General features: G+C 38.3%; 1 protein-coding gene across 5 annotated transcripts in view; it reads left to right on the forward strand.

Moving 5' to 3' along the window:
• The window catches only part of LOC129365091 (regulator of G-protein signaling 6-like), a 43833-nt gene extending 21739 nt beyond the window's left edge, over window positions 1-22094 (forward strand). For 2 of the 5 annotated variants that reach the window (XM_055038008.1, XM_055038009.1), the window contains exons 3-16: window positions 6817-6916; window positions 7605-7655; window positions 7741-7847; window positions 9555-9606; window positions 10048-10112; window positions 11758-11834; window positions 12317-12398; window positions 12589-12663; window positions 13506-13607; window positions 13748-13920; window positions 14094-14219; window positions 14303-14489; window positions 15579-15668; window positions 17621-17989. In XM_055038008.1, the coding sequence (XP_054893983.1) occupies window positions 6817-6916; window positions 7605-7655; window positions 7741-7847; window positions 9555-9606; window positions 10048-10112; window positions 11758-11834; window positions 12317-12398; window positions 12589-12663; window positions 13506-13607; window positions 13748-13920; window positions 14094-14219; window positions 14303-14489; window positions 15579-15668; window positions 17621-17800 (1467 nt within the window). In that variant the 3' untranslated portion in view covers window positions 17801-17989. Of the gene's footprint in view, window positions 1-6816; window positions 6917-7604; window positions 7656-7740; window positions 7848-9554; window positions 9607-10047; window positions 10113-11757; window positions 11835-12316; window positions 12399-12588; window positions 12664-13505; window positions 13608-13747; window positions 13921-14093; window positions 14220-14302; window positions 14490-15578; window positions 15669-17620; window positions 17990-18804 lie in introns of those variants that run through there. The other 3 variants (XM_055038010.1, XM_055038011.1, XM_055038012.1) reach the window with 3 other exon arrangements.
• The last annotated feature ends 764 nt before the right edge of the window (window positions 22095-22858 follow it).

Below are 22858 nucleotides of genomic sequence, written 5' to 3' on the forward strand. Positions count from 1 at the left end.
TTTCATGCCACTCGCGCTTTTAGAAAGATAATCCGATCTGGCATAGGCGCAGTTTAAAAATGTTATCTTGACGAATTCTCATCTGACAAGAAGGGAACATCCTTATTCATACTTGGGTCTGATTGCTTCCAACATAGCTGAAGGTTAAGTATTACAGAAGAATCCTTCTGGTTTAGAAGAATGCTATTAGCATCCAGAAGGCTGGCAATCAAACTGTTTCTAAATGTGGACTCAAGGCATTCCTGCAACTTGTCCTAGGACTCTGTTCTGTTGTGGATGCCACAGGTAAAGACTGCTAATGCATGCTGTGTAATTTAATCACACATGAATCAACCTGTCAACACCTGACTGGAATGAAAGGCGCTGAAATGAAGGGACTAGATTTCCATCGGTCATGAATATTTTACATGCTTGCATGCTTCAGAGGATCAGATAAGGATGTTGAACAACACGTTCAGATTTTCAAACTCTAATCTGTCATGCATTTCCAACACATCACTGTCCTGATTACTCAGATCACAGTACCCTTATATTTTTTTCATATACTTTGTGATTTAATTGGACTTTCTGTGATACACCAACATTATGGAAAGTAAACTGAAATGTGTGGCATGCATTTTCATTCTGCCCCGTTTAACCATGAAAAGAAATTCCACAAAAGAAGTAAATAAAGTGAAATTAAATAAATTAGACTGTTCTGTGAAGTTTTCAGAGATCCGTTAGAGAAATTTAGAAAACAAAAGGCCTCTTTAAGATGAAGGAACACGGCAGGCAGGTCAGACAAGGAGATCATTAGTTAGAGGAGCAGTCAGGAGGCCCACAGGAGCTGCAAATATTTTGACCAAAGCTATGAGTTGTCGTTTATGGAACAGAGGTGAAAAGAAAGCTATAGTTGAGAGAAAGCAATAATTGCAAGCTGTATGCTTTCAAAGAGACACAGGAGTGATGTCGAAGAACATCCTCTAGTTGGATGAGATCAAATTCAAAGTTTTTTGCCCTACATGCACATTATAGTGACAGAATCATGGGTGCTAATACTTAGTTTTCAGCATCGGCAAGAAAGCTGGTCAAAGTTGATGGGATGCGATGGAGCTAAATACAGGGCAGTACAGGATGACAACTTTTAAAGTTCAAAGCCAATTGACAATGAAATGGCCCATTCAAAGTCCAAACCTAAATCCACGTTGTCATTTTTAGCAAGACTTGAAAACTATTTGTCTCAAATGTTCTCCATAGAGTTTTCACTTTGAGCCAAAGAAAGACTGGTGATGATTCCATCTTCACTCACAAAGCTAATAAAGTCCCACCCAAGACGGAATAGCAGTGAAGAGTGATTCTTCAAACTCTTGACTCAGGGATGTTTAGCACAAATGCACACCGCACTTTTGAATACTTTTACAAAGCACTTGATATATAAAAGATCCTGACAGGAGGGAAATAACATCACTAAGGAGTAAAATGTGTTTTTCTTTTTTTCAGCCACAAGACCTGAAGGAAAAACTGTTTTTTGTGTGAAAGGAAAAGTTTTTCCCTGTGGGACATTTCTGTGGAAGATAGCAATTTACACGTTTGCACATCCACCAAAAAAAACTGCTTATGTTTTGGTTCATTTTCGAAGTCTGCACACGACTGTGCATGAATATGTGTCAGCGTGCGAGGGAGTTTATGCAAATGTGATTCATTCACACGTCTCCAAGCAGTCCGAGTTTCCAACCATCACTCTTTATTGAGCTTGGCTTTTACCAGTCTGTATGCGGCTCTGCGAGCAGCTGTCACTGGCTCTCGTCACTGTGTCAGATCCAGCAGGGGAGCTCTCCCAGCTCCCTCGTCATGACTCGGCAGGTTCCGGAGTGGTTTGGTGTCGGTAGTACGAAGGAGAAATGAAAAAAATAAGAGGGGTGTCTTCTCTCTCCTGCAGGCTTTATTCTCACCTCAGTACCCTAAGGCTTCACATACCAGCTGGAACTCACTTTATTATGCAGTCAGCATGGTGCAGAGGTCATAGTGGCATTGAGGCGAGTATTATGTGACAGGCTGTGTACTTTAGACAAGTTACTTTGCGAAACGTCACATTGTTAGTAGGAAAAAAAATCTGATTTTTTGCAACAAAATGAATAATCTGTGAAAGTATAAAACTGTTGTTAGACTACACCTAATCCTAAAAAAACAATATAATTAGTAGCTTGTATGTAAAACTTGTAATAAGTTTTAACTGATATGTCTTTAAGATACAAACTACTTTAAACCAAACCATATAAAGAGCCTAAACTGCAATCCAATTAAAACACTTTATGTTGAACTAACTCACAGAGCAAGTTGCAAAATGCAAAACAAGAACAACTGGAACACCGTGAGGCAACTGGCAGCAATGCAGTTACTGAACAGCAGTTTCGCTAGAATTATAAGCCATAAACATTGAAACACAATCAGGGATTTGAGGCGCCGCCGAGCCAATCTCACCGTCGGCAGAAGACCTCGGAGCAGCTGGAGCAGATGGAGGCTCCTTTCAGTGAGCCTCGTTGCTTCTGCATTCTTGCAAAAACACAGATATTGATTTTGGAAAACAGCTAAGTGTATTTTATGCTTTTGCATAAACCTGCATAAAAACTTAAGCTGGCATGTTGCTGTTGAGACAGGTGTGGTTGTGACCTCAGACAAGAACCTGAGAAAGAAGTTATGCACACGTCCTCTTTAGCTGTGTGTCCTCAAATAAATACTTTATGAAACTACTTTTTGCTTCAATTACAGCTTCTAACTTGGCCACAGATTCTCATCTGTTTCAATACTCATGCTCTAAATATATGAACAATTTTATGACTTTTGGCTATGAAACATAAAAGAGCTGATTTGAGGTAAACTATACTGAGTTCTTCATTTTCATCAGGCGCTCCCTGACAAGGCATACTCATCTCCAGGATGGATATCTTCCTTTGTTTCAATTATTACCTGGACATTTTCCATTTTCTCTATAGCTCCAAAAATCAGCAGTGACATCCAGCCTGAGTCTCCTGAATCATTGATGGCACTATTACTAATGGATCTATCTTCGGTCTCATTTTTTAACAACTCCATTTCATTTTTTGGGAGAAACTAGTACAGTGTTTTAAATTTAGTAGGTGCTTTTACATTCATATCTTGCCCACAAGAGTTGAGCATGTCACATTTACTTGATTGCTATTTCTGTACCTGCTGTGCCCCGTTTAAGGTTGATTCTAACAGAGATTGTATGTCATTTTTAGGTTATTTCTCCAATTAATTTAATTCTAAACATAGAAACATGCAACAGAGCTGGTGATAATTTTTGAGAATCAAATTAGACTGCATGGCCCAAACATTCTTGAACTGCTTTCTTTACAGCCCTCTTCACAAGTCATCTTTTGTTGCCGTATGATAATCAGGCAATGAGAACATTTAAATTGAGAACATTAAATTGAGTGCATTTATTCAGAAGGAGAAAAAAAACATCCCACATTATTTCTTTAACACATTCATTGGTATTAATATTTTGCAAAACCTTGTTCTGCCAGCAGAAAAAGTTTGGAGCACATACACACACACACGCGCACACACGCACCTATACACGCACACAGACACAGAAGGAACCTTGTTCCTTGCTGCCTCTGCATAATCTCTCCAAATAGTTCTGGGTTTATACCACATATGTTTTGCATAAGGCTTAGATTTAAGAGATCAGATTTCTGTCATAAGGGGATCACATGTTTTGTATGATCATCCAAATTCCAAGGAAAAAAACTATCTCTGTGGCAGCTGTTTTTTGTGAAAAGCATTCTGCGTCATCGACCTGAAGGTAGAAGTCTAAACAGATAGTGGATTGGATGTGTTGGGTCTGCAGAGTTAGCTGCCCTTTCCCTGACCCTTGTCCTGTACAAGTCCTGTATGGAGTGAAGGTCAGTCTTGATGATTTGCTCTGCAGACATAATTGATCATTGTTCTCTGACCCTATGTCCTGTTTTTTGGATGAGCCAAACCACACAGTTGTGGACTAACACAGAATAGACTAAATAATAGCAGTGTAGAAAAATTACCAGCAGCTTCTTTGGTAGGTTGCACTTTTTTTAGCAGTGCCTTCACTGTCCATTGAAAGAACTACTTCCCTAACTTATAAAGATGAATACATATGTAGCTTAGTTATGGTTATGTTTTCTGAAAATTTATAGGTCTCCTTTAAAGCCCGAAAGGATATAAATTTACGTCTGCTGCAAATGTACATACATAGGGTTTAGGTAAACTCTGTTTTTCTGATAAGTGAAACAGAGCACAGACTGAAGTGCTTTTATTATGCAAGCCGCACTGATCAGCATTCAGAAACACTTGACACAAAGCTGTGATACCATTAAGTGGACTACATGTTCTATAGCTGTGCTTCTGCTCTGTTGTCACTCTATAGGAAGATAAGCAGTTCAGCAATACTTTGGTCTTTGTTTTTACATGAGAACAAGAAGTTCTTCGCTTTTTAGTTATTCTGGTTAAAAGCAGGGTTTGACTTGTTCTTCAGAGGTGGATCAAAGCTATTTCAAATTTCAAAGCTAATTTCTTTACTTTTCATTAGATTGTTTTGCATTTGATCTTCAAAGAAAAGACTGACCTGCAACAATGCTTCATTTTGTGTAACAAAGCATATGTCTGATGGAGCAATTGATCGAATGATAAAATAAGAGCCAAACTCAAATGTTGATTTAAATACATACTTTCTGATGGAAAAAAAAACCTCACTCATATATGCTATTGAAATTGCTAAATGCTGTGACAAATTTGCACATGCATCTGTGATAAAAACGATGTGCATGGTTTTTATATAGTCTTGATCGTGCATAAAACAAATGAAAACATTTATATATATATATATATAAAACCTTATAAGAGTGTTGGGTAAAATAATGTATTAAATAATATATCGAAGTTAATTTTTGGGGTGTCATTGGACTATAATAATGGTCAAAAGTTTTGCAAAATATTGCTAAATAGCAACCGTTAATTAACTTATTGGATAAAATGACTAAATTGTGTGTTAAATTGATCTTGGCAGGCAAATTAGACCACATTGAGAAGTACTCACGGTACTTATTTCATTTTCTCCTGGTCATAAATGTCTCTACCAAATTTTATTAAGACAAAACGTATCTCGAGGTATCCATGCAGGCAAAATTGGAGGTGGCATTTAGATGGGCTGACGAGGCAAACACAGGGAATACTACACTTTTATAGGTCTTCTCCTGGAAGCCTCTTAACTTTATATTTTCAAGCCAGTCTCCCTGTGTAAGTAAAAAGCATTCACTTACAGATATGCTTTCTTAAATGATGAATGAACTGTGGTGCAAGAGGCGAGAAGTGCACAGAAATGGCAGTAAGAGTAGAGCTCAGCGGGATGCTGCGAGCCAGACTTTGTGACTTGCCGTCCACCTTGTGGTGTGATATTAAGGAACATAAAAAGAAATCTGTGAATGGCTGTCTTAAAATTTTCGTAGCATTTATCCCAAGTGTTGCTTGTTAACTGACTCTCGCAAACTGCAGCAACCGTGTGTGTATGTCTGTATCTGACAGCACTCACTCGCTGAACAGACATTGAGCGAGGCATAAAGCATTTATTTGCCATTCCAACTACCTTAATGGAAACTACCACAGTCAGCTGACTGTAGTTACCCACCTACGTGTAAATATTTATGGGATTTTTAATTGGTTCTTGTTAGACTCTACCAGACCATCTTACCCACCTCATAAATCATTTAAGATTTGACATTTAAACATGTTTAAATGTAATAACAATAAATTATGAATCCTTATAAGGATGCCTCATGATTGTCCTTGAAAGACTGAATGTTTGCTTGCTTGCTGTGAGATCTGTACTGTGTGCTGGCTGCATGGAGAGCTGTGTAGGGATGCGCCTAATTTTAGTCGGCTAATGTGTGATGTGTTTGAGGCTCTGGCTTGGTCAGAGGTGTGATGTTTATCTTTGCCTCTGGGATTAACATTGACAGCTTTTTCGGCTGTGGAAAACTTCTAACCCCTCGTTGTGGCTAAATAAATCACTATAAATATGTGGCCACAGCCACACAAACACCTGGATTAAGTTTCACTGAACCATTGACCCAAGTTTTTGAGGTTTTGAGCTTTACAGACAGGAAGAGCCTATGGGTGCCACTTCATGTTATTGTCAGAAAGAGAAATGTTTAAATTAAACTGTTAAACTTTAAGCCTCGTTACAAGTGTGTAATTGGATATGACGTGTCAGCTGCAGAACGTTGCATGGCATTTTACATTTCTTGCTTCAGCTTAAAACTCTCAAAGCAAGCGTCCATCTGTCCAAACTCATTTCAGCTGCTTGTATCCAAAATCTATTTCTTTTGGTTGTAGACAAGGGTAGGAATGTAGGTTGACTGATAAATCAAGAGCTTCTCAGTTTAGCTCAGCTCTCGCCACAACAAATTGGTATAGTGCCATCACTGCAGATGCAGCAAGAACATACACCATACTTCACAATATGTGATTTCCAGCAAAGTCAGGTTGAACAAAAAATTGTGCCAGACATTCATTGCAATTTCAGCCTTAGCTTCAAGTTGCTAAAATATTTTTATAAGTACCTTTTTTACATTATGAAACATATGTCATTTTTCAGTTTTTGTTTCCTTATTTCAACACCTGGCTGATTATTTTTGTACCATTTTAAGCCATTTCCTTGAACTTGAACTGCTTGGCTTTTAATTTAAAAACCGGAGTAAGTTGTTGAGTTGAAAACCTTTTGACCAACGGTGTATAAAATGCAATGAGATGACCGACCTCTGTCTTTCTGCTCCACAGATGGAAGACATTGTTACACGAATACAAGATGAGAAAGCAGGAGGAGTTGCCATCCGGACCGTTAAAAGCTTCCTCTCAAAGATCCCGAGTGTGGTATCAGGTTCGTATTTGTGTGAAAACCATAAATGAGCATATACTGTATGTGTGTGTGAATCAAGCTTTAACATTTGGAAATGTTGCACCTTATGAGCTGCTTCTTCCTTAGTAAGGGCTTATTTCTACTGATGCATTTGTAACTTTGTTCTTAGTATTGTGTGTTTTCCATCCTTGCATTCTTTAACTATGCAAAACATGAGTCACAATAAATTATACATGTATGACCTTCTGTGCTCATTTTCCACGCTACTACTATAGAAGCAGGCAGATCATGTCTTTGCCGGGCTGTTTCATCCCGTTGTTGCCACCAATTCGGTAAAGCGCCTTCTCCCCTCTGTCTATGTGCCTATTTGTGTAGGTGCTGTATTCCTTTATGTTTGTGCTTCTGTGTAATAGTGAGTCACAAGAATAGGACGTGGAGGTTGCTCCGTCTCTCTGTGAGGCTGCGTCTGAGTCAGTCCTTCACATGGTTTCCTCCAGGGCTTTCCAGCAGCTTCTACTAAGCACCAACAGGGGGGCTGAATGTTTTGCTGTCCAGGAGCAGCGAATGCAGTGCAAACCTGCCAACAATGCGCTATATTTAGACACCTACCCAACTTTGACAGCTTTGAAGAGAGGCAGCTTTTGTCTGAACTGTTGTGTGTTTGTAATTGTGACACTCTTTCTGACCGTTCCTGTTCTCTGGAAAACAGGGGCAGACATTATTCAGTGGCTGATGAAAAACCTCTCCATTGAGGATCCAGGTAGGCCTGTTGACAGATATTGAGTAATAAAAACACAGAGAGATGGAAGAGAATTTCATGTGCTTTCCCACTCTCTCGTCTCTAGCTGAAGCCATCCACCTCGGTAGTCTAATAGCAGCCCATGGCTACATCTTTCCCATCTCTGACCACGTCCTGACCTTAAAGGATGACGGAACCCACTACCGCTTTCAGGTACAGTGGAGTCCGCCGCGGGGCAGTCCTGGGGCTTTGCAAGGCCTTTGAGTATAGAATAATAAGATGATAGTTGTTTAGCAGAGGGGATGTGTTTACTGCGTGATGCTAATGAGAGCAATCCTTCTTAAGCCTATTACTCATTCCACCAAGGTCGATACTATACAGTGCACCCCTGCTGCATGGTGCATCAGAGCAAGAGGAGGCAGCAGGACAGAGCATGTCGGCCTGCAGTGGAGCTGGTCACAAAGGTGTTTTTTATTTGCTCCATCAAACTCTGTATAATCCTTGACTGGAAAGTCCCAAGAAAGGAAGAGGAGCATTTATCTTTGCTCATATTGTCCAAAATTAAAAGGCATTATTATATCTTGCTCATTCAGCTGGGGCTAAAAATATTCCCTCTGATGATGATGCAACGGGCCCACTAACCAGAATCCACTGTAACATGCTAGAAAATCTGCATAGCAGCACTGCAAGAGTCTGTGACAGCCTTAAAATAGATACTAAACTGGTAGAGCACCCAGATTTAATGGAAGCTGTCCTCCAATGTTTGTCACACTTTTGTGCATTGTGTTACAGACTGGCCTGTTTTATTCTGAGCCGACAGTTCTGAATGAGAGAAGGTTATTATGCTCACACAGGTGCATTTATCAGCATCAGCCATTCTCCTCATGCTAATTACCGTCATGACAAATAGTGCAAATGAAATATGTGGTTCTAATTCTGTCCTACTATTAAGAATGCATGACAAATTGAAGTCATCAATTATGAATGCACTCAGGAAGGAATTCTGAATCTGTAATTTCAGCCAGAATAGAGAGAAAACAGTCACCATTGCTTCATAGTTATCTGCAGTGGTTAAAAGTATTTCGAAGATTGTGTTTGAACAAATTCATGTTTACATTTTGATCCAAATAAAGGTGAGGGAATGTACATTTATGCTCATACATTTACATACAAGAGATGTGCATAACTCTTATTATTATTATTAATTTTTTTTTTACCTTTTACAATACATTTGAACAAAACAATATATGTGTGGACATTTTTTTAAGTATATATTTTCTTCTGAAATGCACACAGATACATACAGACTCATATATTCATACAAACAACAATATTTGAGTGAATATCTATTTTTTATGTTTCAGAGAAACCACCACCTTATTGTGGACATCAATGAAATACTGGCATAATCCTGACTGGACATGTCGACATTTTTTCCCCAATATTTTAGACCAAAAACTGCTACTAGGCCAATTTTCCTTAGGCATTTTGTAGTTACTGTAAATATGTGAATGCGTAAATACTGAACTGTGAAAAGTTTATCTAAAATCTAAAAATATGAAAAAATGAAAAACAAGAGTACATGCATCTAAAAAGTTTTTGAAAATGGTAAGCCAACCATAACAAAACCGCACAATCAAAGCATAAATCCAGGTCACCAAGAATCACTGCAGAATCAAAATTCAAACTTGTGCACCCAAAATACCTAAAATACTCCTGGAGATTGCATTTTGGTAAAGTGGCATTTCAAATGTATCATTAAAAGTCTAAATTAGTCTGAATGTCATTCATCAATGAGTGTCTTCACACCTCTGACCAGAACTGTTCTGAAAGTGGTGAAAGGAATGGACAGAAAGACTTTATTTAGCTTGTAAAATAGAAAACGAGTCATTTTTTAAATTAAATTCTGTCTGTTCTCAGTCTCCATACTTCTGGCCTTCAAACTGCTGGGAACCCGAGAACACAGACTATGGTGAGTAAAAGCTGTCGATTTCCACCTCCTGCTAAGATTTCCCTGATGCCTTCAGCTGTTTCTTTCTCCAGAGCTTAAACACAGCTCACACTGTAGAGCTGCTGTTGACACTCACTAAGTATTGATCCATGGGGCTCTTCCCTGTAATGTATCTGGCCCTGAGGAACATCCACCAGAGAGAACCCAATGGGATAGGATTAGCCTAACAAATCAAGATGCATTGACTGTTTTGACCAAATCTCTGTCTCACTGGACAGCCCTCTTGTTTTTATTTTATTTTATAAGACAATTAATAGCCTTCCAGCTTAAATTAGATAAGCACTGGTGTTGCTATAAACATCTGAGATAATGGTTCAGAAAAACAGATTTGAAACAGCTGACCTTTCTTTTAAAATCATTTGACCTTTTAAAAATGTGATTATTCCTTCTCTCCCTCCCCAGCCATTTACCTGTGCAAACGCACCATGCAGAATAAAGCCAGACTCGAGCTTGCAGACTACGAAGCAGTAAGTAAAATGTTATTTTAGCTTAAAAAGCACCAGCAAGCTGATTGCAAACAGGATAAATCTTTACTCATGTCTTCTGGGGTTTGGAAATGCCATCAAGCCATTATGAATGGTTGCACTCCAAGAGATCCATTTGATGGCAGTAATTTCCTGGTGAGGAACGTACACCCAAAATACCTGCAGGATTATTTGGCATCAGCAGATCAATATGCAACCCCAGGAGGCACGTTACCGTAGTGCTGATCTCTTGCTGTACATAGAGAAGCTACGTACTGCACTTTAATATTCCAAATGACTCTGCAACTATTGTCCAGTACACTTCCTTCCTGTTCTATTCAGGTCACTTTATGCCTCCAGGCATCATTGCTCTCACTGTTAACATGCCTGCTGGTTGGAGTTTTCCTTTTTGTAATGAGGTCACTTACTTTAGCCTGGACAGATGCTTTTTTGAGCATTAACAAAAAAAAGCATCAGGAATACATTTCCTTTGCGTTTTTACGGAATGTAAAGTGAATCTGAATTTACATTCAAGCTTCTAGTGGTGACGTCCAGAAGCTGAATAACTTCTGCTTCTGGACGTCACCGCACAACAATGAAACTTGTCAAAAAAAACACATCTAAGAAACAAAATCTGCTTGCATGTGTAGAAGAGCTGAACAAATATCAATACCCCCTGAACCTTTTGTTTTCTTGTTACGACAAGCTTTAATGCATTTTCTAATGATCATGTTTGAAATATAAACACCAAGTGATGCATATTTGTAAAGCGGAATCAGAATTGTTTTCAATAAGTTTTGCAAACATATAATGGGGGATTGTGTTCTCTCACCTTTACTTTGATACCCCTAAATGAACCAATCCATTTCCTTCATTAGTCTCTTAATTGTTAAAATCCACCTGTTTGTATTTTAATGTCATTGTCAATGCAATTGTCCTGTGAAGGCTGCAGAAGAAGGCTAATGTTGAAAGAAAGCTAAAGAAGTTCTGCTTGCAGTTTCCCCCAACACAGCAGAACAGTGGACAGTGCTCTGGTCATATAAAAACAAATCTGAGCTTTTTGTTTGTGTGAGGAAGATAAAACCTAAACATCACTAAGAACACACCACATAATGTCACTGGTTTTTGCAGTCTCATACTATGTGGATGGTTTTCTTTCGTAAGGGTGGAGAAACTGGCCAGTGTTGATGAAAGGAGATAAATGCATGGCACTCCTCGAAGAAAACTCATTAAAGGCTGCAGCGCACTTAAGGTTGGAGCAGAGGGTTTATGTTGTGGTGTGGATCAAAGCATATTTATATGCTAAACGGTCAGACAGAATTTATATGATTATCAACCAACCTGACTGAACTCCAGCAATTTTGTAAAGAATGAAGAATAATTTTACTCTTCAAAGTTCTTGCATTGGTTTTAGACCCACAACAAAAATTGACTAACAGCTGCTGATTGAAAATGTATGCATGACTTTAAAGTGCTCAATCACACCAAATCTTAATACAATACATTAATGTTTGTAGTTGTAATGTGATAAAAGGTAGAAAGGTTTAAGGGGTATTAATACTTCTGCAAAACACTGCACAAGGTTTTACAGTAAAAAAAAAAAATCTTTAATTCTCCCCAAACGCATTATTCAAATTACATCTTGCAGGAGAACCTCGCTCGGCTGCAGAGGGCTTTCGCCAGAAAGTGGGAATTCATCTTCATGCAAGCTGAGGCTCAAGTCAAGTGAGTGCATACGTCAATCATGCTTCGTTTCAACACATCACTTTGTGTTATTCTCCAAAAAATAACAGCAATTCCTCCTGGATTCAAACAATCACATGCTCTGGATTGTTTTGTGAGGCTGCTCTCTGGTGGCTGGCAAGTGTAAACGCAAAATTATCCCTGACAGATTGTTAGGACACTTCATCCTCTGCTGTCAGTGAAAACATATTGAAAAAATGCACAACATCAATCATTGGCTCCTGTTTGACAGACGTGAAGTTAATATAAGAAGCCATGTATCGCGGGGGGACAATATGAAGCAGAGGCCAATCAGTAAATATCAGTAATGGACGGGTTAGGACTCGCCAGAGGTGACACCAGCAGATAGACCAAGACCAAAAGGCTGGATCTTTTTGTTAGTCAAGACTGCCTGAATTTATGCAGTTTGACCTCATGTTTCAGTCCTATATGTTCTATGTGTGGGCTGTCTCACCTGCATGCAGGATCGACAGAAAGAAGGACAAGGCAGAGAGGAAGATCCTTGACAGCCAGGAGAGGGCGTTCTGGGATGTTCATCGACCGGTGGTGAGTTATAGAGAAAGAAAAACAACACAAATGTCAGAGATGCTGAGCACACAAAGGAAGCAAAGTAGAGAGTATGTCAAAAATGAAAAGAAGAGAGATCAAAATCAGATGTGTCACCAGTGTCTTTGTAAAAAACACAAGCTCATGGAACAGTGACCCGAACCGTCATGTTTCCTGCTGTCTCCCACAGCCAGGCTGCGTCAATACCACGGAGATGGACATCCGCAAGTGTCGAAGAGAGAAGAACCCACACAGGGTGAAAAAGGTGACAGACTGAGACAACATAGGAGTGGACGTCCAGCTTCACTGTCCCAGATTTAATATAGCATCATTTTCTCTAAAGTAAATGCTGAAATAACAGATCATGTTTAGCTTACATAGTGATGTCTTAATTATTTACAATTTTAAAATTAATTGGAGAAGTTTTATACCTTTTTCAAACTTTCTTGGGAAAGCATGGATGACGATACCCTGTCTTTGTTAGCATCTAAATAATAGCACTTGAGGTAATGTTGAAACACAGATGTGGAAGTACTTCAAGGCAAATTCTCAAACATTCCTTCCTTGAGTGATATCATGAAAAAGTCAGTGAAGATGGTAAAAGACTGTCTTTATCTATGGTGAAAAAAATCCTGGATCAACATGGACTGAAAGGCCATGCAGTGAGGAAGAAGCCGATTCAGCACATGTGACATCAGACTACAGTTTTCATATACACTCATAGATGAAGGGCTTAATTCATGCTCTATAGTCTGATGAAAGAAAAATTGAAGTCACAATGAGTGATATTTGGAGAAAAAAAAGGAAAGACTGAAAACGCCATTTAATTCAGAAGTAATGAAGTGATCATCACAATACTTTTAATCCTTCCTTATCAAAACTGGCTTAAAACAGGATAGTTGTGAATTCTGATTCAATTTCAAGCAGTTAGAAAAAAATTATACTTTGAAATCAGAAAGATATTCGGTTCAGAAACATGGGGGGGAAAAGCAAAGAAAAATCAACAACATAAAGTTGACACTAATATTAACTAATACATCCACATACCAGTGGTTATAATACAAAACCATATCTGTCTGTCATTTTTTCCTCCCTTTTTCAATGCAGTCGGTCTATGGAGTACCAGATGATGGCCAGAGCCAACCAAGTCCAATCCACATCAGTTCCCAGCCGAGCAGGAAGCCCACCAAAGAGGATGTCCAGAAGGAGGTAACTGTGACATTATACCTAACAGAATTGGAGGAACTGCCAATCTGCCTCCTCATCCATCATGAAGAGAATCAGAGACATAGACTGATGAGCCGTTACCTTATTAAGCCCCTTTTTTTAATCTCTCCTTCTGCCCTCAGATAACCTTTTTGAACATCCAGCTTGACAGACACTGTATGAAGGTCTCCAAAGTGGCCGACAGCCTGATGACCTACACAGAGCAGTTCATGGAATATGACCCCTTTGTATCAGGCGTGGAGCCCTCGAATCCATGGATTAGTGACGACGCCACCTTCTGGGACATGGAGGCAAGGTGAGGCTTGTTGCTGAGAACCAGAGGATTGATGAACTTTGGCCATTAATCCAGGATAACTGGGGTTATTTGAAGTGAGGGAACTGCTGATTTGTGTTAATTCCAGCACTCCCAAAATGTCTACTGACATCCCAGTCTCAGATTTTTATTTGAATTTGTTTTCCATTGAGCAGCCGTGAGCCCAGTCAGCAACGGGTAAAGAAGTGGGGCTTCTCCCTGGAGGAGGCGCTGAAGGATCCAGTGGGACGGGACCAGTTCCTGAAGTTCCTGGAGTCAGAGTTCAGCTCAGAGAACCTTCGGTGAGACTTCTCCTCACAAAGATTCTTCAGAAAAGCTTTAAAATATTCAATTCACATCAAAATCTTATTAAATGCTGTGGTAGGTTCTGGTTAGCGGTGCAAGATCTGAAGCGACGGCCACTCCAGGAGGTTTCCACCAGGGCCCAAGAGATCTGGCAGGAGTTTTTGGCCGAGGGAGCGCCAAGCTCCATCAACCTGGACTCTCACAGCTACGAGCGGACCAGCCAGAACCTCAAAGACCCCGGGCGATACAGCTATGAAGACGCTCAGGTTGATTGTGTGGCCCTCTTCATGGACCCATGTGACTTCATATTTTCATGAACGTACACACACACACACAAACAAACACCAGAGAGTGAAAAAAAGCCTTTCACTGTAGAAGTAACTAAGTGGGGAGGGAAAATACTGAGTAAGTGGAAAGAGAAAAAAATGACGGAGTGTGTTTGTGGCAGGGCCTAATGAGGCGAGTAATACCATGAATAGGTCCTTCACTCAGCTCACAGTGGATTACAGTGGTCTTAAAATGCACTGGTGATGTGTCATGTGCAGCGTCTCTGACTGGCAGCACATCACTCAGTTCTGCTCTATTGTTGGCAGCAGCTCTCATTCACACACACACACCAACTGGATCAATAAACAAAACCTCACAAAAGTGCATTCCTGTTTCTCACATTACAATCTGAAACTGCAATATATTTTATTGGGATTTCACGCAGTTGATCAACTGTAAGCAGTGAATAACTGTTGTAGTAAAGGGCAATGGGATGGGATGACATTGTATGTAGCATATATTAATTCTAAATAAAATCTGGAGCAACTTACTCTTTTTGAAAGCCCCCAGTACAAAAAAAAAAGATTTCGATTCAGTTCAGTTTATGAGCTGGAGAGAAAAATGTCCTGTGAAATGACTTCAAATGGATATTAGCAGTTTACCTCAAGAAGAAAATAAGTGCATTCCCTTGACCCCATTGTCCCTATACATCCAAAGAAGTTGGTAAGTTGGAAAATAATCTGTGGTAAAACTGAAAAAGTGGTGAACACACTTTTTATCTAGTCAAAGCAGAAACACAGAATACAAATGCATTCCTTACTTTTCAGACTTAATGCAAATATATTTTGAAATATATATATTTTTTCTTCTTGACCACTTTGTTCCCACCTCACATCATGCACTGCTTTCTGTTGGCAAATCCTTAAGATGAATTTATTCAAGTTTGCCTTTTCATTGTGACAAAATGTAAAAAAAAGTTTGAATGGTCTGAGCATACTGTCTGCATCAATGTCTCCCTAATTATACATCAGTATTTTTCTGGCTGGTTTTATGCTACACCAATTCATCTTATTCTTTTCCTGCTGCAGGAGCACATATTCAAGCTCATGAAAAGTGACAGCTATGCACGCTTTTTGCGATCCAACATCTACCAAGATCTCCTGTCAGCCAGAAAAAAGGTGAGTTTTTCTGTAGCCCTGACTCTGACCTCTGCTGCACATTCCGCCTGCATTTCTCAAACTAGTTTAATTCTTTGTTTATAATTTAATAATAATGCTAGGCTTGAAAAAGAAAGTGTCGGGTTTTATCCTTTAAGTTTTGCTTTGAGACTAAAGGATTTTATCTCTTATGAGAATTCTGAAATATTTTGGTGGCAAAACTATTATTTAGCTGCTTAGTATTTGTTCAAATTCTTACCTCTGTATTTAAATCCTGAAATTAGTGCAAGTTCAAATTACAAATTTGACTTGTGTTTGTCTTAGATGAAATGACATGTTTCACACAAGTTTAAAAATGAAATAAAAAAAGTCAAGAATGCAAAAAGTATGTATTTTAATTAGTAAAGGAGAATAATCATGTATCAGTGATAAATAGAATAATACTTGTAGTATCTGCACTTTTAATTCTGGTATATATAAATGTACCTCCCCCTTTCTGCAAAGGAAGAGCTACATTTTGTGGGATATTGATGTGTTGCACATGCAAAACTTTGTTCTAATACACTTCCAAGAACAAGATTTGTATTAATTGTAGTAAGAAACTTTTTTTCCCTTTATGATGCAGTTCATTGATTGGTATCTTAATATTTCCTTTTAGAAACCAGAGCTGCAAATCAAATTTCATTAATGATCCAAAGTACAAAACAGCTTGTAACCATATTATAAGCTATTTCACAGATAGTCAAGTTTATATGTAGGAGGTTCAGTTTTTTTATTAAAAAAACAATAACTTCTATTTCATTATTTTCACTCCTTAACATTTCCACGACTAAAGTGAATAAACATGACAAAACCAATTCACAGATCAAGGCATAACGAATCACTGTCAACCCAAGAAGAAAGTAATAAATGTCCTCAGCCCTTTAAATTTTATAGAGCGATGTATTGATTGATGTCGAAAAAAAAAACAAAACAAACAAAAAAAAAACCTTGGTATTTTATTCTATGTTGCATGCCTTTGTGTTTTGTGTTTATGATGTAAAGCACTTTGAAATGCCTTGTAGCTGAAATGTGCTATACAAATAAAATTTGATTGATTGATTTATTGATTAAATTTGTTTGGTTTTATCATCATAACAATACTTGCCATCACTCCTTATGTGGTCATCAAGGTTGCTGTCTCAGGAAGACTTGTCATGTCAGAAAAGTGTATTTAAAAATGACTTATCAACTTGATAAACAACGGAAAGACCCTGCAATGTTTTATTTGTGCGACCTAAACTGTTTTTAGGTTTTTGACACCATAAAATAAGGAAAAAACACCCTATATAAACATGCATATAAACAACATTTATTTCAGGAATAAAGGTAAACCATGTTAATAGTTGCAAATATTGTAAATAAAGCTGTGCTTATGAGACTCTTTCTGCTTATTTGTCTTGGGCAGTGATGCTTTACCAGAAAATTAATTCAGTTTTTACATTGGTGAGACTGTAGTGTGATTAAAGACTGCAAAAATGTAAGAGCAGAGAATCACTGACAAACTCAAACAAGACATCTTTTATAGAGCGATGTATTGATTGATGTCGAAAAAAACAACTTGTTTTGATGTGTTTATTGCTGTAATCTGTGATTCCTGTAGAGCTTAAGATCTTAAAAGAAAACCTTTTTAGCAGTTTATTTGTGTAATATGGAGCTTTTCATCAGATCACAGCTTCCTCTGTTCATGCCAGCCTTTCTGCCCTCTCTCATTTGGATACTGCTCCCTCTGCTGGCCTTTCACTGATCCTACACCCCTTTCCCCAAATATAACCCCATCTGCTCTGCCTGCACTGGGCCCTCGCTTTCTGCAATGCCTGGCCTCCTCTTTTTTTAATTTATTCCCTGCACTATTGACACCACTGCCAACCTTCCTCCCGTCAACACCCATACCTGACCCAAACACTCACCCTGCTTCCCCCCTCCCAAAACAGCAGCCAGCAGACACTGAACAAGGTCGTCGCACCTCCTTGGAGAAGTTCACCCGCAGCGTGGTAAGTCATTTGGAGCTGCGGCTGTTCATATCACAGAAACCACACTGGCTGGCTCACTATCAGTGGCTTTTGCAATTACAACCATATTACACTCTGTTGTGGCTTTCTAAACGTGTGTGAGCATGTGTTTGTGTGAATGAGAGATTATTACAGTGACGTGAGTGATTGCACCAAAGTAAATCTCTGGGTACTCCCATATTAGATCAATCAGAAGTTTCCTCCTTAAATTTTTGATTGTATCATTTCTTTTGGTAAATGTGTTTTCATGAGTTTTGCTATATTTTAAAATACTTTAAACAATAATTTAAGTCCAGGTAGTTTTTTTTTTTACATATGTTAACAAAATTTAATGAATTTTCTGTCTTTTAAAATAATAAGTGTTGATAATGTAGCAGTTTTAATTATTTTTGTTTTATTTAAGAAAAACTGCGGTTGTAAAATAAATATATATATCTTTAAAATAAGGTCAGTCAACTAAACTATACACAAAATATATATATTTTTTAATGATTTGCTAATTTATTTATTTATTTACATCTAAGCTATATGCAGTAAGCATGATGTAACAAGCATTCAATACATTTTAAACATTTTTTTCTGCTTTACATTTACAAACATAAAAAACTTTTTACTGTAAGCAGAAAGTAGAAACATTGTTAGCAAAAGGTTATTGTTTTTTTTATAAATTGTGGACATTTGTATATGACATTGATGGATAAGTTAAACAGTTTTGTTTTAAACACAAAACCTGGCAGATGCTGTAATACCCATTTGTAACAAGCAGCAGGTATTTAACTTCAAACATTGATACCCACTCATTCAATTTAAAACTATACCTCAAAAGTACCTTTTAAGCACCTAAATTTGTCTACAAATTTATATTCAAATTATATCATCCTGCCCTCTATCTGATAGGTGACTGTAACTTAAAATATAATATTGTTTTATCCTTGACGAACATAGATTAATTGTCATCTGGAAACAGAAGAACACAATAGAAAATTTGAGGTGGGAAATATTTTAAGAGATTAGCAGCTTAGTAGTTTGTAGATTACTTCTCCTATCAGCATATCAGACTCCTAATGATCTCTTTCTTATTATTACTTTTCTATTTAACTTTGCAGGGGAAGTCTTTGACGGGAAAGCGTCTGACAGGCCTTATGCAGTCATCCTGACACCGCCTGTCCTGGAGAGCCACGACCAGACCCTGCAGGTGGGCCGGCAGCCACACAGGGGCCAGGGCAGGGGAGCAAACAGCGGAGCCGGGGTGCACAGGGCTGCTGCGGAGGCTCTCGGACACTGCTTCGAGGTCTGCTGCTGTTCTGCTGCTGCAGTGCTGGGTCTACTGGGCCGAACCACCCAAACAGAACCCCTGCGGAAGAGACGATGCCTACAAGACGATCCTCAGCTAACGAATCACACGGCATGCGGTGTAAAAGAATAAGCACATTCAAACTAATACTGCTCTTTCTTTGTCATCTGGAGGGCAAACGGTTGTCTGGCTTGACTTGGCTTATTAATTTTATTGTTTTCATATTCTTTTATTTGTGTTTTCCACAACACTTTGAGGTCATAAGTGTTAAAAGGAGGTGTGCATCTGTTCTCACAAGGCAGTCAGCAATAAAAACAAACAAATCTGAAACATTAAAGAAAAGTCCACTCAGCTTCTTTTGATATCTGCAAAACATCTATCATAATGTCTTTATTGAAGTAAGTAAGAAAAGTCTGGTGATTAATAAGAGTACAGATCCCCCTTCATATATAAAGCAGATTCTTCAATCTTCATTACATTCCAAAATCTGACATAAGGGCTTAATGTAGCAACCAAAAGGCACTGATGCATGTTTAATCCCGATGTCCTTGTTGAGTCACGTTTTAGCAGCACCGCTTTGTAATGAGACCTGTGCCTATAAGGTGGGTTTGGTTGACTGCTCGTAAACTTAACCATCTCCAAAAGTCTGTTTGAATACCTTAGAGGCCTAAAAGCGTGATTCACTAGTACAGTTAAGTGAAACATTGTGATTTGAGCTATTAGTGTTGACTCGGTTTGTATGCCATGCTGCGAGGGTCAGTGTTTTAGAAAAGTTTTCAGTGCCATGGGAGCTTCCATCTAGTGGTGTATAAACCAGAGGACTCCACTGTGCTGTGAATACATCATGTTAAAAGCTGATACAGGTGCATTTAAATAAGTTTGAACATAATGAAAAATTAAATATATCTAAGTAATTCAGTCCAACCTAACTGGAGAATGAGGCAGAATACATGAAGCATGGGACATCATAGCCCTTGCATGTCCTAATCATGCTTTTAGGCAAATAACATGTGACCAAAGAACCATAATACCACCACTGTCACAGTGATTCTCTAGTTTGAACATTTCTGAAACAGGCTAACTGTAGCCGGTGCTCTTTGTAAGCCTGTTTGTCTCATCAGTGTTAGTCGAGGCTGCCTCTTGCCCATAGAGCACTGACTGCAAGTTGTCCTGTGCTCTTCCTGTGAGCTTCCTGTTTCAGAAATTAGCATCAAGCTAAAGCACTCGCAGCAAAAGTCAGCCAATGGTGTGATATCTTATGTTACATGTGTGGTACCGAGTGACAGACTGGCTGGAAACTTGTTTGTAGATTCATTACACACAGATATTCATTTTAAGTATTTATTTTTATTAATTTGATTGGTTATTCTCGATCGCCAGTGAAATCCCAAATTTCACTTTCTCTCAAATTAAATATTTGAACAGTATTTTTAGAACAAATTTTTGAAAATGGTTCTTATAACACAGTATCTGCTTCCATTACTTAGTCTGGGGTACTTTAGCATAAATTACTCAATCAATGAAGCAAGCATGGAAGTAATCAGCCGCTGGAGTTAGGTACCTCAGCTTGTTTTGATAGCAGCCTTTATCTTGTCTGTATTGTTGGCTGTAGTGTCTCTCATCTTCATCTTGATAATAGAGAAGACGATTCTGTATTAAATTTAAGTTAGTCCTGTTGGCTGAGATATAAAACAACATCTCCTTAAAACTAGTCAGAAAATGGAAACATTAAAAATGTCCTTGCGGACACATTCACTTATTGAAGTGGGCGAACAACAGGACATGACATAGCTCCCCAAGTCCTCACTGGCTGTGGAAACTTCACTATTGTGAACTTTTCAACTTGGATTGTGTGACTTCACTCTAAATTTACTTTAACCATGAAGGAGGACTTTGGCTTCCTGAGCCCAGATTTTCATCCTTAGCTCAGATAAGACACTTCTGAAATTGCCTGTGGTTGACAACTGGCTTGAAAGTTGCGGCTTATGTCCTGGGTTCATCTGTGTGTGATGGCTCTCAAAACACAAACTTCGTCTTAAGAATCTTCTCCAAATCCTTGAATCGGCATTGCTTCATTGTTCCAGTTATCACTGTTCTCAATCAAATATTTTCCTTCCACTTAACTTTCTATCAATGGTATTTAACTCCACACTTTCCTCATTGTGCACGCTATCAATAACTGCCTAATGGATAATAATCATGTCAGCATTCTTCTCTATGACTGAGTGGGCAATAAAATAACATTTCAGTCTTTTTTTTTAAATCCTCTTTTGAACTTTTTGAACTTGGTTTTATGATAACTCGTAATCTTAACAGAAACAAAGATCTGTGTGTAATGAATCTATTCTGATTATATTCTAATTATATTCCTTGATGACTTGCTGCCCTGTGAGGGACATCTTCTGTTTCTTTGCACGGATATATTTATTATTCTCTGAAACAACTGCCCATTTTTATTTCTCTCTGTCTGATAACTGTTGAGTGTTTGTCATGTGGAAAATGGTGCATGTTGGAGCACGATGAAGTGCAGGGGACTGAGCCGGAGCAGGACTCACTAATGAATGGACATCTGAAATCTGAAATGGACTGAAGAGGAATTGAGGCCCCTTTGCTCCATTGTGGCTGCTGCCTTCTTCTACACACAAGAAGTGCTGGGACACAGCTCCCCCCAGAGGCCACTGACTGCAACAGTGAAAAACTAGAAGGCGCCGTTGACTAAGTCTCATCGGTTATTTTTTAGTAGTCATTGCAATGCACTGTACAAGTCATGACGCTAATTATTCCTATTAACCTAACCCAGTAACCTCCTAAATGTAAGGTAGAGAGATGCTTGAGTCGAGTCTATGTACCAAATGTTATCCTCAGCACAAACATGGTGACACTGCGTGCCAAGTGCATTGTAAATTTAAACTGGTTACATTTCATTATTGGAAAGCACACTTTAGTATGATGCGAGCACATTACTATGCATGTTACATATTCAGGGCATTTTTGTGCTTTTAGTTTCTCGATCAGCAAGACAACTACTGGCACTCTAAAACACTCGAAGCACTTGTTATCTGTTCATGGGTACCAAATAAAATCTCTGGACCTGAAAACCTCTGCTGCTGTTTGCTGTTCTGACTCATGGAAGAAAAATAAGCTGGAAGAATCTGTCATTTACACAAAAAATATAAAATAATACAAGAACAAAAATCAATATTTCTGCAGTGTGTTTGAATGCCACACTGTGAAATTTATTCTAAATATCCTGATATCAGGGTTTATGATGCCATGAAGTCTATGGTTCAAAGATCCTTTTGAAGATAAAAAGACAAAAAGTCACTGGTTCTACAGCTCTGGCTGAATCCAGGGATTTGTTCTGCCAAATGGGGAGACGTGATTTATATGATGAACCATCATTTCATCACATAATTTTTTTGTTTTGTTTTTCTCTGATGGGTCAGCTAATTACCCTTTTTCTTGTAGCCATTTTCTAGTTTATAGAAATCAACACACCACACAACATACATTAACTTGAATCTACGTTCTTGAAAAGTTGCCAAGAGAAATAAATCTGTGTGATGTAATATTTACACAACAGAGAAACAGGAAGACATGGATTACAAGTAACAGTTGAAAAACTAACAGCTATATATATATATATAGACTATATAAAATGCTTAATTTACATATTTGTTTTATAACAACTGTAAGAGTTGTCATCAAATTGTTTTATGAATGTATTAAAAACAATTACTTGCTATGGATTTTCTTTCTTGCCATAAATGAACTAACTCAAATTAAGGTTGTATTATTTTATCATTTTAAGTATACTACTGCAATAAAAGATGGATATATTTTAATACATTCAACACTTTATTGCC

Source organism: Poeciliopsis prolifica, unplaced genomic scaffold, assembly GCF_027474105.1.
Source record: "Poeciliopsis prolifica strain line A6 unplaced genomic scaffold, Auburn_PproV2 SCAFFOLD013, whole genome shotgun sequence".
Taxonomy (NCBI): Eukaryota; Metazoa; Chordata; class Actinopteri; order Cyprinodontiformes; family Poeciliidae; genus Poeciliopsis; species Poeciliopsis prolifica.